This window comes from Vulpes vulpes, chromosome 10 (genome assembly GCF_048418805.1).
Source record: "Vulpes vulpes isolate BD-2025 chromosome 10, VulVul3, whole genome shotgun sequence".
Classification (NCBI taxonomy): Eukaryota; Metazoa; Chordata; class Mammalia; order Carnivora; family Canidae; genus Vulpes; species Vulpes vulpes.
This window is the reverse complement of record NC_132789.1, coordinates 9944474-9960224: the sequence shown is the minus strand read 5'-3', so window position 1 is coordinate 9960224 and position 15751 is coordinate 9944474. Positions and strand designations below refer to the sequence as shown.

The 15751-nt window shown below is 42.3% G+C and overlaps 1 protein-coding gene and 1 pseudogene across 9 annotated transcripts in view; one reads left to right on the top strand and one right to left on the bottom strand.

Moving 5' to 3' along the window:
- HECTD4 (HECT domain E3 ubiquitin protein ligase 4) overlaps window positions 1-15751 on the top strand; it is a 185988-nt gene that overhangs the window by 113173 nt on the left and 57064 nt on the right. For 5 of the 9 annotated variants that reach the window (XM_072725162.1, XM_026018774.2, XM_026018775.2 and 2 more), the window contains exons 30-42: window positions 1180-1315; window positions 1432-1573; window positions 1676-1842; window positions 4121-4267; window positions 4891-5075; window positions 6948-7101; window positions 8190-8470; window positions 8686-8875; window positions 9026-9100; window positions 10037-10118; window positions 11934-12136; window positions 14224-14359; window positions 15187-15369. In XM_072725162.1, coding sequence (XP_072581263.1) covers window positions 1180-1315; window positions 1432-1573; window positions 1676-1842; window positions 4121-4267; window positions 4891-5075; window positions 6948-7101; window positions 8190-8470; window positions 8686-8875; window positions 9026-9100; window positions 10037-10118; window positions 11934-12136; window positions 14224-14359; window positions 15187-15369 — 2081 coding nt within the window. The remainder of the gene's footprint in view (window positions 1-1179; window positions 1316-1431; window positions 1574-1675; window positions 1843-4120; window positions 4268-4890; window positions 5076-6947; window positions 7102-8189; window positions 8471-8685; window positions 8876-9025; window positions 9101-10036; window positions 10119-11933; window positions 12137-14223; window positions 14360-15186; window positions 15370-15751) is intronic. The other 4 variants (XM_026018777.2, XM_026018778.2, XM_072725163.1 and 1 more) reach the window with 1 other exon arrangement.
- On the bottom strand, window positions 13186-13515 carry LOC112935170 (protein MANBAL pseudogene; annotated as a pseudogene).

The following is a 15751-nucleotide window of genomic DNA, read 5'->3' as shown; positions in this document are numbered from 1 at the left end:
ATGAATTTTCATTATTAATTTTTTTCCTGGTCACATTTTAATTGTTAGCCTGAAAGGACATTTCTCAGGGAAATCAGTGAGTCTTCTTTCTTAAGCAGGATCCCCAATACTGGGGGATAGCCCATAATGACAAGTGTTGATTCTTACCTTGAGAGAGCAGGATGAGTAAACATGAGACTCCAGGTTATCAAACCCCATTGTCCAATGGATACTGCCAAGCACATGAACTTGTTTTCATCCTAGTTGAGTGCCCAGGGCTCTCCTCACATGGGAAAGAAGTCTAGGGTGATTGAGGTGTCCAACCCTGGTCAAAGGAGACCATTTGCTGAGACTGTCAGGGGAAGTGTGCTGAATGTGTGCAGTATGATCACATACCAAGATGGTCTGCTGATCATGTCCCTGGTCACATTAGGCCTTGGTTAATTAAAGGTTTTGTATAAAGACTTAACTACTCAGGAAGACTGATGATGCTTTCCAAGAGGCTCTTGCCATCAGAGATCATGAAATAATAGTTTGCTGACAAATAACATCTTCAAAAATTGTTTTTAGACTGACACTGCCTAATCATTCTTTTTTTTTTTAAGATTTTGTTTATTCATTTATGATAGACATAGAGAGAGAGAGAGAGAGAGAGAGAGAGAGAGGCAGAGACACACAGGCAGAGGGAGAAGCAGGCTCCATGCCGGGAGCCCAATGTGGGACTCGATCCCGGGACTCCAGGATCGCGCCCCAGGCCAAAGGCAGGCGCCAAACCGCTGAGCCACCCAGGGATCCCCTGCCTAATCATTCTTAAGACAGATTCAAATAATTCATTTGAATTAAGAAATTTTTGATTCCAGAAATTACTTTCTCTGTCCTTTCTGGCTTTTTAGAATGCTTATATGAAGGTGAACATTGAGAGTTTATGAAATTAAATGAGTCAGCCTTTTTTTAAAAAACCAAATTTAATAAAATGATTATGGTTTTTCACACTTAAAATATTTTTTTACCCTAATATCTAGGTTTAAACATTTTTTTACCCTAATATCTAGCCTAAGAACCATCAGTGTGCCGTACTCACTAGTTTCGTGGATGAACTCTCCTAGAAAGCGAAGATACTCTTAGAGTGGTAGCATAACTGTTGTTGCTGTCCTCACAAATCAGCAGATATGCCAATCTTTTTATTCTTTTCTGTTCCAGCTTGTAAATCAGCTTCAGAAACAAAGGTGATATCTCATGCTGTGCGGCAGCCTGTTTTTCTTCGCAGCATGTCGGCTCCTTCTGACCTGGAAATGATTGGTAATGAAGATTTGGAATTTACTAGAGCAAATCAGAGGTAAATGGCTAATGGCTAAGGTTGGATTCCCACATGCAGCTGAATACATTCATCAAAACACACTCCCTGAGTGAGTTTCTTGTTTTGTGATCTAGTGCTATTTTGTTTTCCTGTAGGCGGCGCCATGTGACCAGCCACCGCAGCAGCTCCTTTACTCTCCTGCAGTCATTGGCCATTGAGGATAGCAGGGACAAGCCCACCTACAGTGTCCTGCTGGGGCAACTGTTTGCTTTCATCGGCACTAACCCTGACCAAGCTGTAGGTCATGTTTTGCTGACTACAGACAAATAGCACCTAACAGCACCGGGGGCCTGGAACAGTCACGAAGAGTCAGGTGGACTTCCTTCTCATGCCTTTCAGGTGTCCAGCAGCAGCTTTCTTCTGGCTGCACAGACGAGGTGGCGGCGGGGAAATACTCGAAAGCAGGCACTGGTGCACATGCGGGAATTGCTGACGGCTGCTGTGCGTGTCGGGGGCGTGACACACCTTGTGGGTCCAGTGACTATGGTCCTTCAGGGAGGACCCAGGTTAGTTGTTTCTAGTAGTTCATACCGTTCTGTCTAGGGGAAAAGAGGCTTTTGTTCCAAAGATTATTCTTAAGGCCAAATATAGTGGTATTTACTAATGTTTTCCCCTAAAATAATTCTGCTTTTATTTTTCAAAAGTATCCCACAGTTTTATAATAACTTCAGCTTATGTAGCAGAAAGTAAAAGTCTCTTTACTGTGCTTCCTTTCCTGAATTCCACCCTGTTCACTTAGAGCTGCTTGTATCAGCTACACACACATAAGTAGCTATTTAGTTCTCTTTGTACACAGAAGTGTGTATGTATATGATTTTTTTTCTTAATTTAGATTATGTTATACTGTTATATAACATAGACATGAAAATAATTTTGCTCAACATATCTTGGATAAATCTGTCTTTTCATGTCAGTACATTTGGGTTTGCTTTATAGTTTTTAAGCACGTTGTGGACCTCCAGATATGGATGGCTATGTCTTATTTAACTCCTCCTCTCCTGGTGAACACATGGTTCATTTTCTCTTTCTCTCCTTCATTTTGTCTGCTTTATTTCTGCATTAATAGTGATGTAGTCAGTATCCTTATATCTATGTTTTTGTGTATTTTTGTGCTTATTTTTACTGGATCAATTTCTAAAAACATAATTGTAGATACGAACTTTGAAAAAGGTTGAATAACTTCTTTGTGGGAGTTTTGCTATACTATTCCCTACTGGGCTTCAAAGATCTTCAGAAAGAAATAGAAAAGGTGTCTGTCTCCAGGTCCTGGACTAGAACTGCCTGGGGCTACTTGTGTCTCCTGACAGCTTTTTGAGAAATTCTGGCCAGCAAGCAGAAAGCAGTGGCTGGAGGAAAATGTGTTAACTAAGAGCTAATATCTTGAGACATTTCTGTGTCAATCAGGAGAGGCCAGGTTACTTTTCAGAAACAAAACTCCAATATCTCAGCGGTTTATAAAACAAGACATCAGTTCTTACTTGTGTCCAGCACAGGTGTGCCCCAACACATGCTAATCCCGGAGAGCCTGGGTAAGAGAAGAGTTCTAGACCCTCCTAGACTGCTATCTCAAAAGCTGTCAGTCCCCTTGTCAGGCTAGTCACATGCTCACTCAACCAAAGTGGATGCCCAGAAAGCCCATTGAGTAGCACTGGCCACCACAGCTTCCTCCCAGAATAATTTCTCCACAACTCTGGGAGCATTACTCCTTTTCCCCTTGGTTATTAATGTCATATATCAAACATTTGAAAAAAATGCAGAAAATCCCAAAGTATATATAAAGTAAATCCAGCATCTTAAGATAAAACCTGTAACATTCTAGTGTATGTGTCTGTCTTTATCCTAACCACGGATATCTCCTATAATGTTTTTAGTGGTTGTATAGCACTGCATCATATTCCTGAACCTTTATTCAGATTTAATCCCTATTTTCAACCTTAGGTTTTATTTACATATTTTTGCTATTATAAACAGTATTCTGTAGCATATCTTTGTAGATAAATCCACACAGTTCCAGTTTTCAACTAATATTAGTTACTGTAGAATCTACCCTAGGATGATGCCTGGGTGGCTCAGTGGTTGAGCATCTGCCTTTGGCTCAGAGTGTGATCCCAGAGGCCTAGGATCAAGTCCTGCATCAGGCTCCCCACAGGGAGCATGCTTCTTCCTCTTCCTATGTCTCTGCCTCTCTCTCTGTTTCTTAAGAATAAATAAATAAAATCTTAAAAAAAAAAAAAATCCAGGTTGTGTGTTTATATTGGGAAAGTCTTATTTCATATCAATTGGATTCTCATAATCTGCTAATAATCACAATGTGAACTTGAAAAGGACACTTAGCTAATCAATTTGGGCCTTGATTTTCTCATTAGTACAATTGCATTTACAGAATTCAGTGCTGCATAGGATATTGTAGACAAGTTTCAGATGTTTCCTTATTAAATGCATTTGGGAAATGTGGAGTACCATTCTGTTGCTCTTAGAGATATTGTGGACTTTAATCTTGTAAGGCTCCAAGTAGTCCTGCTTGACTTGACTTAGTCTGGGATTCCCCACACTTTTCTAAAGTTTGGGCATTGTCTCTGAGGCAACTTAAGAAATGCTGTCTGGTAGTCTTGTGTGGTCCTGGAGTCTGGGAAACAATGGTAATTTCTAAGATCCCTTCAGTTCTGGATTCATCTAGACACCCTTGGGTTTCTCACAAGAACATTCCTGCTCTTATGTTCTTATGTTTACCATCACTCTTCTTGCCGTGGTTCAAGAAGCCTGCACTTTGGTTCTGTTTCATAGAATTGAAGAACTAACCTGTGGTGGGATGGTCGAGCAGGTCCAGGAAGCCTTTGGCGAGACCATGACCTCTGTTGTGTCTCTATGTGCTCGTTACCCTATTGCATGTGCAAATAGCATCGGACTCTTATGTACCATACCTTATACCAGGTAAATAAGGCAATGCTTTTTATTGTAAGTAAGTTACACTGCAGTGTTTAATTAAAAATATTTTTGAATTTAAAAATTGGGATTTTTTTTTTTTTGCTTTGATTATCCAATGACACTACCACTGTGATTAAATGAACTTACATCCCTGACAGACACCTAAGGTTACTGTGTAAATTCCAGATTGTTGAATTCCTACATGATCAAGAGTGGCCAAGAGGGATCATATTACATTGTCAAAATGGAGAGGTTTAAAGGAACGTAAAAGATCTCTAGGAAATTACTTAACATTTGGCAAAAAATCTTTGCAAATACATTTATTTTCTCACTGACCTTATAAATCCCCCTTTTTTTCTACATAATTTTTTTTCTCTTATGGGAACCGTGAGTTGATTCTATCAGTTTTTACTTATTGTTCTATATGAACAAACTAAAATTTGAAGTTCCTTATTTATGAAGGAAATCCTCATTGTAAAGACGTATTTCTGTGTTGAGTTATGCATGGTAGTATCCTAAGTAATAGACAAAGAACTATGCTGTTTTTATGCCCCTTTGATAACCTGGGTCTTAAACCCGAAGGCTGGTCAGTGATGTTTATTTCATGTAACCCTTTCCACCTGGTCCAGGAGCGAAGAGAAGTGCCTGGTGCGCAGTGGCCTCGTTCAGCTCATGGATCGACTCTGTAGCTTGAGTAGTCAGACGGAATCTAGCTCCAGTGAGAAGCAAACTAAGAAGCAGAAAGTGGCCACAATGGCCTGGGCAGCTTTCCAGGTGCTTGCCAATCGCTGTGTTGAGTGGGAAAAAGAAGAAGGTAAGAAGCAGGATTCCATTCTAGAATTCATTGATTTCTTCTGTTGACATGTCTATTTAATTATTTGTGCTGGCTGGGGGAAAGAAAGGCTATATTAAATTACATAATCAGATGGGTCAAATTAATGATTTCATGAGAGCCTCTTCATCAGCATGCTTCTCTGAAAATTTATGGCTACACTATGACATTAAATAATATTCTAACCTAGAGCACATTGTGCTAAGTGAAATAAGCCAGACGTAGAAAGACAAATACTGAATGATCTCCCTTATATGTGGAATCTAAAAAAGCCAAACTCCTAGAAACCAAGAGTAGAATGGTAGTTGCCAGGAATTTTAGGAGGAGGGGGAATTGGGGAGATGTTGGTCAAAAGGTCAAACTTCCAGTTACAAGATGAATAAGTTCTGGGTCAAATGTACAGCATGGTGATTATAGTCAATAATACTTAATCATACTCTTGAAATTTGCTGAGAAAGTGAATCTTAAATGTTCTCAAACCACACACACACATACTCCAATAACTAGTGAGGTGATGGAAGTATTAACTAGATTGTAGTAATCATTTCACAATGTATATACATATTTACATATATAATCATGTTGTATACTTTTTTAAAAAAATCACATTATACAGTATAAATTGTATACAACTGTATTTGTTAGTCATCCCTCAATAGAGCTGTGGAACCACTCTGGAAGAGTACAGTAAGCCAGGAAATTGAGAAGATATTTTTCATTTCTATTTTGTCAACACTGCTAACAGTCTACAAATAACATGAAATGATTTAGTTGCATTTTCAAGTGCTATTTCCAAATTATATTTTTTCCAATCCAGCTGAAAAAGTAAAGTTGAAGGATAACATCTCCATAATATCCCAGGCCTATGTATATACCTTGGTTATTTGTTTATTCATTCACTGCATGTTTTGTTATTTCTTATTACTATTTTTAATTTAAATTCAATTAATTAACTATAGTATATTAATAATTTCAAAGGTAGAGGTCATTGATTCATCAATCTTATATAATACCGAGTGCTCATTATGTCATCACATGCCCTTAATGTCCATCACCCAGTTACCCGATCCCCTTACCCCTCCCCTCATTGTGTGTTTTATTATCTTGAGAATCAGGCATAAGATGAACAAGGGCATTGCTCTTAAGAAATATGATGCAGTGGTGGGATAGACCAGTGAGCAAATGATTGCGGTGTGGTCAGTGCCATAATGAGGTGCATGCAAAGTGTTGGGAGCCCAGAGGTTCCTACAGACCAGCTGTGCTAGAGATTAGGCAAAGCTCCCCCAAGAAGGTGACGAGTGAGTTACTCTTACAGGATAAAGAATGTTTCCATGCACAATAAATAGTGTGTGTAGGCATAGGGATCCCAGAGAGCATGGGAAGTTCAGGAAATGACAACTAATTTGTGTCATTTTTTACAAGAGCTGCTTGGAAGGGAGGGGCTTCTGGAACTACAGTGAAAATGGAAAGATCCAAAAAGGTCTTTAATTGTGTTTGAGGAGAGAGAAGGTATATGAGCTAAAAATCAAGGTGTGTTCATGACAGTTTAAAAAAAAATGGTGATTTTCCCCTGTTAATCATGAATTCTGTTTTGTATGAGTTCTATTCAGTTTTCATTAAGAATAATGTCTTTCCCCAACATTGAATCATTAACCTTTTATATGTGCAAATGTTACCTAATGAGGAGACACTAATTGGATAGCTAGTGGAATGCTGAGCAGGTTAAAGAAAAATCAGGCAAGAGAAGGGCTTTAAGTAGGGACACAGAGAGGGAGGACTTGCCACACCTGCAGGCTCACCATGGCTTCTTTGAGTTCTCACTTCACTCTTTCTTTCTTTCTTTGAACTCTAAAGGTGGCTCCACAGAGGCAGTACACTCAGGTCTGGCCCGTCAGGTGTCCAGCCTTCTCACCAACCATCTTGCCCGAGCAACTGAGTGCTGTGGCAACCAGGCTGCTGGGAATGATGCACTCCAGGATGTCCTTAGTCTTCTCAATGATCTCTCAAGGTATAGAGAGCTGTGGAAAGAGGTGGCTTTCCTCCTGAATGATCGGGGCTTCTCTTGGGTGGTGATTGTCTTTTGAAACATCTAAATTACAAGGCCATTCTGACGTGCTTCTGCTTCTAGAACAGTAGAGAACAAAACTATTGACAAACAGTAGCTCTAAAATGCGAGGATTGTTTAGGTGAATCTCTACATCATAAAATGATACCATTTGCTTTAAAACTTTGCTGGTGACAGCTGCTAGCTTTTCAGGTCTGTGCAGGTACATTGAGTAACCCCAAATCTTACCCCTCATTATAGCAAAATAAAGAATAATCAGGGATCCCTGGGTGGCGCAGCGGTTTGGCGCCTGCCTTTGGCCCAGGGCGCGATCCTGGAGACCCAAGATCGAATCCCACATCAGGCTCCCGGTGCATGGAGCCTGCTTCTCCCTCTGCCTATGTCTCTGCCTCTCTCTCTCTCTCTCTGTGTGACTACCATAATTAAATAAAAAAAAAAAATTAAAAAAAAAAAAAAAAGAATAATCAGTCAGGACCTGCAGTTGACTCATGTTCTCATGCTGTGTCTTTTTTTTTTTTATTTAAATTTTTTTATTTAGCTTCCATATGTGGAAGCTTGTCCACATAAGGCTACTTGTTCTTTGGCTCCTGCTGGACTTTGTTTTCTTCTCAGTGAGATGCCACAGGGTCAGCTGTGTCATATTCCACACTGTTGAGGCCTGTGCAACCCTGTGTGAAATACTTGGTCTTAAAGCACTCCTTAAAAGGAAATAAAAGACTAAATGGAAAGTCTCTAGTTTGGTTCATACAGTTGTAGTGCTCCATGAACCACGCTGAACTATAGCATCGCAGTTAAGTAAACATTAGGGATCAGAAAATATTCAAAAATCTTTCTTTAAGTATTATTGGTTGGTCAATTGTGAACTTACATTAGATATTTACCAAAAACCTTCATTCTCCTTCCTAAAAACATAGTGCCAGATCCGTGTTGTCCTCGTGAGTCAGTTTATCCTCATTTAGGGAATTCTTGCTTCTGAATGTCTATAGACCAATATGCCCAATGTCATCTACCTTTTTTTCCTTCTTTTCCAGGAGTCACATAGGTAAAGCCATCCTGAGCCAGCCAGCTTGTGTGTCCAAACTCCTCTCCCTGCTGCTTGACCAGCGCCCATCTCCAAAGCTGGTCCTTATCATTCTTCAGCTGTGCCGGGCTGCGCTCCCGCTGATGAGTGTAGAAGATTGTGGGAATGTGGAGCTCCCACCATGGAGCTACTCTGTTCCTTCCCTAAACAGTGAGCAGGAGGATCCCAGTGACCCAGCATCCAAGATCGCTTCATTGCTCCTAGCAAAGCTGGCAGATTACGTGGTCCCAGGTGAGAGGCTGGCCGGAGGATGGTACAGAGGTGCCTGCTTCTTGTGGACGGCCACACTGAGCTTCCTGCTGTCTGTAGCTGCTGCTGGTGCTATGCCTTCTGTGATGAAAGAAAGGGAGGTGGGAGAGGGAAGAAGAGAGATTCCAAAGCCAGAGTTTTCCCTGCGCAGGGGAGCTATACCAATAACACTGCAATTGTTCTGTTTGTTTTTAAAGGATGTCAGACAGTTCTTTCTCCAACTGCTTCTGAACCTGATACTACATTGACAAAAACCAGCCCCAAGAATTCCTTAAAAGGAGACAAAGATCCTGGAGAAGAGAGTGAAGCAGTGGATGGCAAGCTGTCTATCTTTATCCATAAGCGGGAAGACCAATCATCCCATGAGGTTCTCCAGCCGCTACTAAGGTGACTGACTGTTGTAATAGCCACATGTCATTAGGCACTGACTGTGTCCCAGGCACTGAGCTCAGTAAGCCCCTTACATACATCAACTGTCTCAGCCCTCTTGATGACCCTAAGAGGTAATCACTATTACTGTCATCCCTGTTGTTACAGTGGAGAAACTGGGGCAGAGCTGAACCACAGACGCAGGCCTCTGACCACAGAGCCCAAGCTTTTATCCACAACTCGGTACTGTTTCTTCAAACCCAACAGAGAGCAAAAGCCCTGTTGAGAATGTATTGTTTGTGCTCAATGGAGTGTCTACAGTGTGATTTGGGCTTCAAGAAGGAATAATGCAGTCTGGTTTTAGTCATTGGCATCCTTCAGCCATTGGTAAATTTAAGGATACCATTAACTGTGAGGTGAAGAGATAAGAGAAATTTTTTTTAAACATGGAGCCCTGTCAGTGGGAGCCAGGAAGGTCTTCCACAGAACATAAGGGAATTTAGGACACGTATGTATGTCTCCGGGGAAGACTTCTTTCTTCAAATAAATGATGTGGTGATGGTGTCATCCTCGTAATTGGTCCCTTGGCTGCCATCATGGCAACTGAAAGCACTAATGGGCTACTGGCATAAACTAGGGGTCCAGCAGGTCAGTGCTAGATGCAGGAACCACCAAGAAACATTCTTAGGCATTGCAAAACCTGACAGTGCAAATTTGGTGAAGGAGTTTTTGGAGGCCAGGTTTAAGAGGCAGAGGAAACTGAATTTTTAGAAAGATCAAGTCATTAACATCAAGGCATCCAACCCATGCTATTGTGAAAGTCCCCTTATTTTGGGATTTAGATCACTCACCGAGTGCCTCCCAGGTGCCCAGCCTTCCCTGTATTGTAGGCTCAGATTCTCGATTTTGTTCAGCTCTCTATTTTGTACATCATTTTCATGTAGTTTTAAAATTATTACTACAACTCTCTAAAAACAGCTGGTGTTTTGACCCCTAAAAGTCCTGTAATTAAACAATAATAAATTCTTTCCTTTTTGAAAAATTGAGTCTTACTATGGGTTTTAAAATCCTGTTGTAGCATATAGTACTGCTCTGGTTAATACTAGATTGCCCCATGGCGTGCAGCCTGACCTTGACCTTGCCTGGAAGATCATCACCTCTCTCTGCTTTCCCTTTTAGTAGCTCAGAAGGACGGCCCTTCAGACTTGGCACTGGTGCCAACATGGAGAAAGTTGTGAAAATGGATCGAGACATGACTAAGGTAACTCTAATTTGGAGACACCCACTCTGACAGGAATGCTTGATTGAGAAACATTTGCCATGCTTTAGGTTTTCAGAGACATTTAAGAAAAAAAATTCCCACAAGGAGGCAGAGTGAAAAATTAAAGTCAGTGGCTTAACTGAAGCCATTTTTAAGAGAACCAGAGTCAATTTGTCATTGATGTTAAAATGTAAAAGAGAATTCTCGTTCTTGACCTAGAAGTTTTTTCTTAGTTTTATTAAGAAAGTTTTGCAGCCTATGGGACGCCTGGGAGGCTCAGCGGTTTAGTGCCTGCCTTTGGCCCAGGGCATGATTCTGGAGTCCCAGGATTGAGTCCCACATCAGGCTCCCAGCTTCTCCCTCTGCCTATGTCTCTGACTCTCTCTCTCTCTCTGTGTCTCTCATGAATAAATAAAATCTTTAAAAATATATATATATTTTTGCAGCCTATTAATGCCTTAAAAGTGAGGGGTACCTGTGTGGTTCAGTTCATTAAGCATCTGTGAGATTGAGCCCTGTTTCGGGCTCCACACTGGACATGGAACATGCTTAAGATTCTGTCTCTCTCTTCTCTGCCCCTCCCATCCCACATGTGCTCTCTCTCTCTCTCTCTCCCTAAAAAAAAATCAAATACATAAATAATAATACTTTAAAAGTGATAATATGTAAAAGGTTAAAAGAATAATAGATTAAAAAAAAGAATAATAGATAAAAGAACTAAAGATACATAACCCATAAAAAACATTGAAATATGCTCATGTTTACAGATTATACAATAAATAAAGAAATAAAAATAGTAATATATAATTTTTCACCTGTCAAAGTTAAAGAAAATTGATAGGGACACCTGGATGGCTCAGTAGTTGAGTGCCTGCCTTCAGCCCAGGGTATAATCCTGGAGTCCCGGGATCAAGACTCACATCCGGCTCTCTGCATTGGAGCCTGCTTCTCTCTCTGCCTATGTCGCTGTCTCTCTCTCTGTGTGTCTCTCATGAATAAATAAATAAAATATTAAAAAAAAAACTCTGATAATACTCATTATTGTCAAGGTGAGGGTAAACAAGCATTCTCAAGGGTCCAGAGACAACCATGCTCTGCACAGCTCTATTTATTTAAAACAAAACAAAAAAATATAATCTGTATACCCCTAAATGGGGGATTGATTAAAAAAATTGTTGTATGTCATTTATACCTCAAATTTTTAAATTTAAAAATTTAAGTTGGGGCAGCCCTGGTGGCGCAGCGGTTTAGCACCGCCTGCAGCCTGGGGTGTGATCCTGGGGACCCAGGACCCGGGATTGAGTCCCACGTTGGGCTCCCTGAGTGGAGCCTGCTTCTCCCTCTGCCTGTGTCTCTGCCTCTCTCTCTCTCTGTGTCTCTCATGAATAAATAAATAAAATCTTAAAAAAAAAAAAAAAAACTTGTGTTCCCGTCTTTAAAAAAATCTTAAAAAAAATTTAAGTTGTATGCCTATGATGAAATACTATACAATTATAAAAAGGGTGAGGTCAATCTACATATATCAGTATCAAAACACATGATAGTTTGATAACTGAGAAAAATTAAACAGAAAAACTGTGCGTAGTGTGATCCATGATTATGTGTGCCAGAATTTGCATGAAAACAAATTTAGAGGATTCACAGTTATATGTGACTGGGTGAGGACATGGGATGTTTATGGGAAATTAACTTTCTATATATAGTATTTTAACATGTGAGTCTTTGAGAAATGAGCCTGAATTGCTTTGGTAACGGGGAAGCAGGTTTTAAAAAGTAGGAAGTGGAGTATGGTGACGGTCTCAAACCTCCCTACAGGGCGGCTGTTGTGAGGTGATTACAGAAGAGGCTGCAGCTGCTCTTCGGAAAGCAACCAAGTGGGCACAGTCAGGCCTCATCGTCAGCATCGGGCCGCCTGTAGAGTCTGTCAACCCAGAGACTGTGAGCGGACTGTCCACAGGTGACAAAAAGAAAACTGCCCAGACCTCCATTTGCCGAGAGAGGAACTCTGAGCTCGCAAGGTAGTCTTTTCCTGTCCAGACTCTTCTAAGGTCTACTTAGTAATGGACTTGTTTTTAGGGCTTTAATTGTATATCATCCTCTTGACCTGCTGGAAATGAGGACTTCGGGGTTAAAATACCCATCTAAGGTGGTCCTGGGCAAATAGGGCAGCATTCCTGGCTGAGTGGGCATCTACAGCCAGAGGGTGGTCTTTTTTTTTTTTTTCCCGGCATATGAGGCAGTTTATTGACATTTACTTGCCCAGATGACTTTTCCTCACTGTTATGGGGTTAAAAGAATTGAGGGGAAAGGGGACGTGTACAGATGAAGCCAAAAGGCACACACTGAATACGCCATGATAGGCTGAAAAGAGCTTGCTCTGAGACTGACAAGCCCCCCATTTCAGAGGCTAAGAAAGTTTGAGCCCAAGAACATGCACTCATGTAGCCAAATCCCTTCTGTCTGCCAGAGGAGAACCAGGCAAACCCTGGCCGGCCAGCCTGCCTGCTGGCTCTGCCACCAGGCATCTTCGGACCTGGCTATCATGCTTGTGGGACCACTGACATCGCAGTGGCCATGGCGTCCTGACCTTAACAAACAGGGAAGGCCTGGCCTGACCCCATCTGTATGGCAGAGACAAAGGTGACTGATTAGCAGATCTGTGGTGCATAAGTGATGGGAGGGGTGGTGTGTGTCAGCATGAGATCATGACTCTAAAATGCAATGTAAATCCACAAGGTGTGGGTCTGTAGGCTGGACACAATGATTAAGTATGGAAATGTCACTTGGAGCTGACCCAACTTCTGGACAGACTTCTTGCACAGCCTCTGCACACAGGGTTTAGTCCCTGTGGCTCTAAACTGTCTCGGAAGCAGAAGGAAGAGGAAGTGGTAGGCTGCCCAGCTGGGGCCTGGAGACTGTCATGATTGTCCAGATCTCTGTGGTCAGAGAGTGGCGCAGCCACCTCAGCCCTGACCCTGGGACGTCAGAGTGAACAGGACGTTGAGTCCCAGGGGTGCTCCCCGTCAAGGCCCCTGCCTCGCCTGCCTGGCTCTACAGGCCTCCTCTTCTACCAGTTCTTCTTTGCCTCCTTCTTGGGCCTCTTGCTGGCAGAAAGAGCAGCAGTCTTGGGCTTCCTTGTCACCTCCACACTTCTGGGCTCAGAGGGCTCTGCCTCCACCTCATGGGACTTGGGAACAGGTACAACACACAGATGAGCTGGAAGATGGCCCCCAGGAAGAGTCCATACTGCAGCAGGTTCTCTAGGAAAGTGGGCTCAGGCACCTCGGGAGGTGAGAAGTCCAGGTCAGAGGCCATGGCCTCGGCCACCAGCTGCCTGTGGTCTCCTCTGATTCACCACTTTCCAGAGCCAACTTCTCCCACGCCGCCCGGCCGCTCCCCCGGAAGTCGAGGGTGGTCTTTTTTTGAGAAAGGCCACTAACCAGGAACACCAGCTACAGCTTTTTTGAGTATTAGTAAACTCAGGTCTTGATGCCTTTCCTTCCAATCAGCCTAGCTCTACACATAAACTTCTCTCTGGGAGTAGACAGGAGGAAAGAGCATTGCTTCTAGGGAGTTTGCAAAGTGTTCTATGTTTGCAAGCCAGGAATTGGTGTGCCATAGGGTCCTTAGGGTCTTCCCTTGATCCTGATGGTTTATGCTGTTCACGTTTTTTTTTTTTTTTTTTTTAATTTTTATTTATTTATGATAGTCACACAGAGAGCGAGAGAGAGGCAGAGACACAGGCAGAGGGAGAAGCAGGCTCCATGCACCGGGAGCCCGATGTGGGATTCGATCCTGGGTCTCCAGGATCGCGCCCTGGGCCAAAGGCAGGCGCCAAACCGCTGCGCCACCCAGGGATCCCTGCCGTTCACGTTTTGAGGTCTGCTGTTATAGAGGATTCTTTAATTAACAGAAAGAATGTGAGAGAACTGATCCCCCCCCATGCTCCCTCCATGATAATTTAGCTGTTCTTTTTCTTAGTCAATGAAATCCACTTTTTCTTGTATCATTAGAAAATTTTTCCGTCCGATGATAACCCTAAAGGCCACCTCTGCATTCTTAACCATCGCCTGGACATTGACCCTTTCCCTCTTGACACTTGTAGGACCGATCCCGTCCGACCCTTCATCAGTGGGCATGTGGCGAACAGCATGGCCGCAGAAGTGATCGCCTTGCTTCATAGCTTGCTAATGGCCCCCGAGTCAAATGCTGCCCAAATATGGACCACAACAGCAGAAAAGGTTAGCACAGAGTCCCTGCTTCACTGGGGAAATGAGGGGGAGGTTTGTGATCTGTTTTAGCATTTGAATCCTGCCTAATAAGGATCCTATTCTAGTAAGGATTTCCCAAATTGGTCAGACAGACTTGTTAGCAGTATTCCCCCCCCCCCACCCCCAGTCAAATTTGCTTTGGTTTAATCGTTTCCCTTCCGCTAACCTATGCCTCCTGTCACTGCCAGTTCTAATTTTGCAGATGAGACTATATTCTCGGGGAAAGGAACAGCATGCCTTGTTTCTCCTTCTTGCCTATGTTCAGTTGGTACTGACATTAGGAAATCACACAGCCTTGGTTTATTGGATTTGTTAAGTGTATTTACTAAGTCCTAAGTCCTCTGTGATTTATACTCCCTGAATGTTCTGTCAGTAATTCATCATTACACGTAGTAGTCTAGTTTCCTGAAAACTAGGGACCTGTAATCAATTCCCATTTGCCCACAGTCATTTTTCAAGTGAGTGCCTTAAGAAAATTGGATGTTGAGTTGTAGGCAGTATGCTGTGATGGTTTTCCTTCAGATAAGCTTTTGCCTCATTTTAGGAGTTTTGTCAACGCAGTGTTTGATTCTCCCACATTCTGAGGTTGTGTGTTTCCGGTCCTGTCTCATTATATAAGGCGAATATGGCAAGACGTCCATGGTCACACCTGATAGTTACTTCATCCCTCCCATAACCAGAGTTCCTGCAGTACATGGGAGCCAGCCACTGTTACAGATAACAGATACTTCATCACTCTTAGTGTTGAAAATGACCAAAGCTTTAACTCCTACTACATGGCTGCTTCTTATGTTTAGGTTCTGTCTCGTGCGCTGATGTACATTCCACAGTTGGGGAAATATGCAGAGAGCATTCTGGAAAATGGGAGCAGTAGTGGCAGGAAACTTGCCAAACTTCAGAGAATCGCCCGCCAGGCTGTCGCTGCACTGTGTGCCCTTGGAGGCTTCAAAGAGACCATCAAGATAGGGTCTGAGGTTCAGGTAACCAGCCAGCATTTCCCAAGTTCCTGCGTCCATTGATTAACTGATCATCTGTAAAGACTGTATCATCCACCCAGTTGGACAGGAATCCTTGTTCCTTCAAGCTAAACAAAGAATCTGAGAAACTCATGAATAACCTGTGCTGCAGGTTATTCAAATATTATACAGTACTATATGGTTTTAACTATGATATCTGTGTCCCTTGGTGTCACTTAAGTTTTAGAGTTGGAAGTTTGAGATTCTGTCATATTGTGGTCACCTTGACATAGGTTTTAGGACCTACTATTTTAACTCCCCATTCAGTGCTTAGTATCTGCATTGTGATAAACTATTCCTATAATTCCACTAACAACAGCTAAGAATTCACTCTTCCACACCTGTC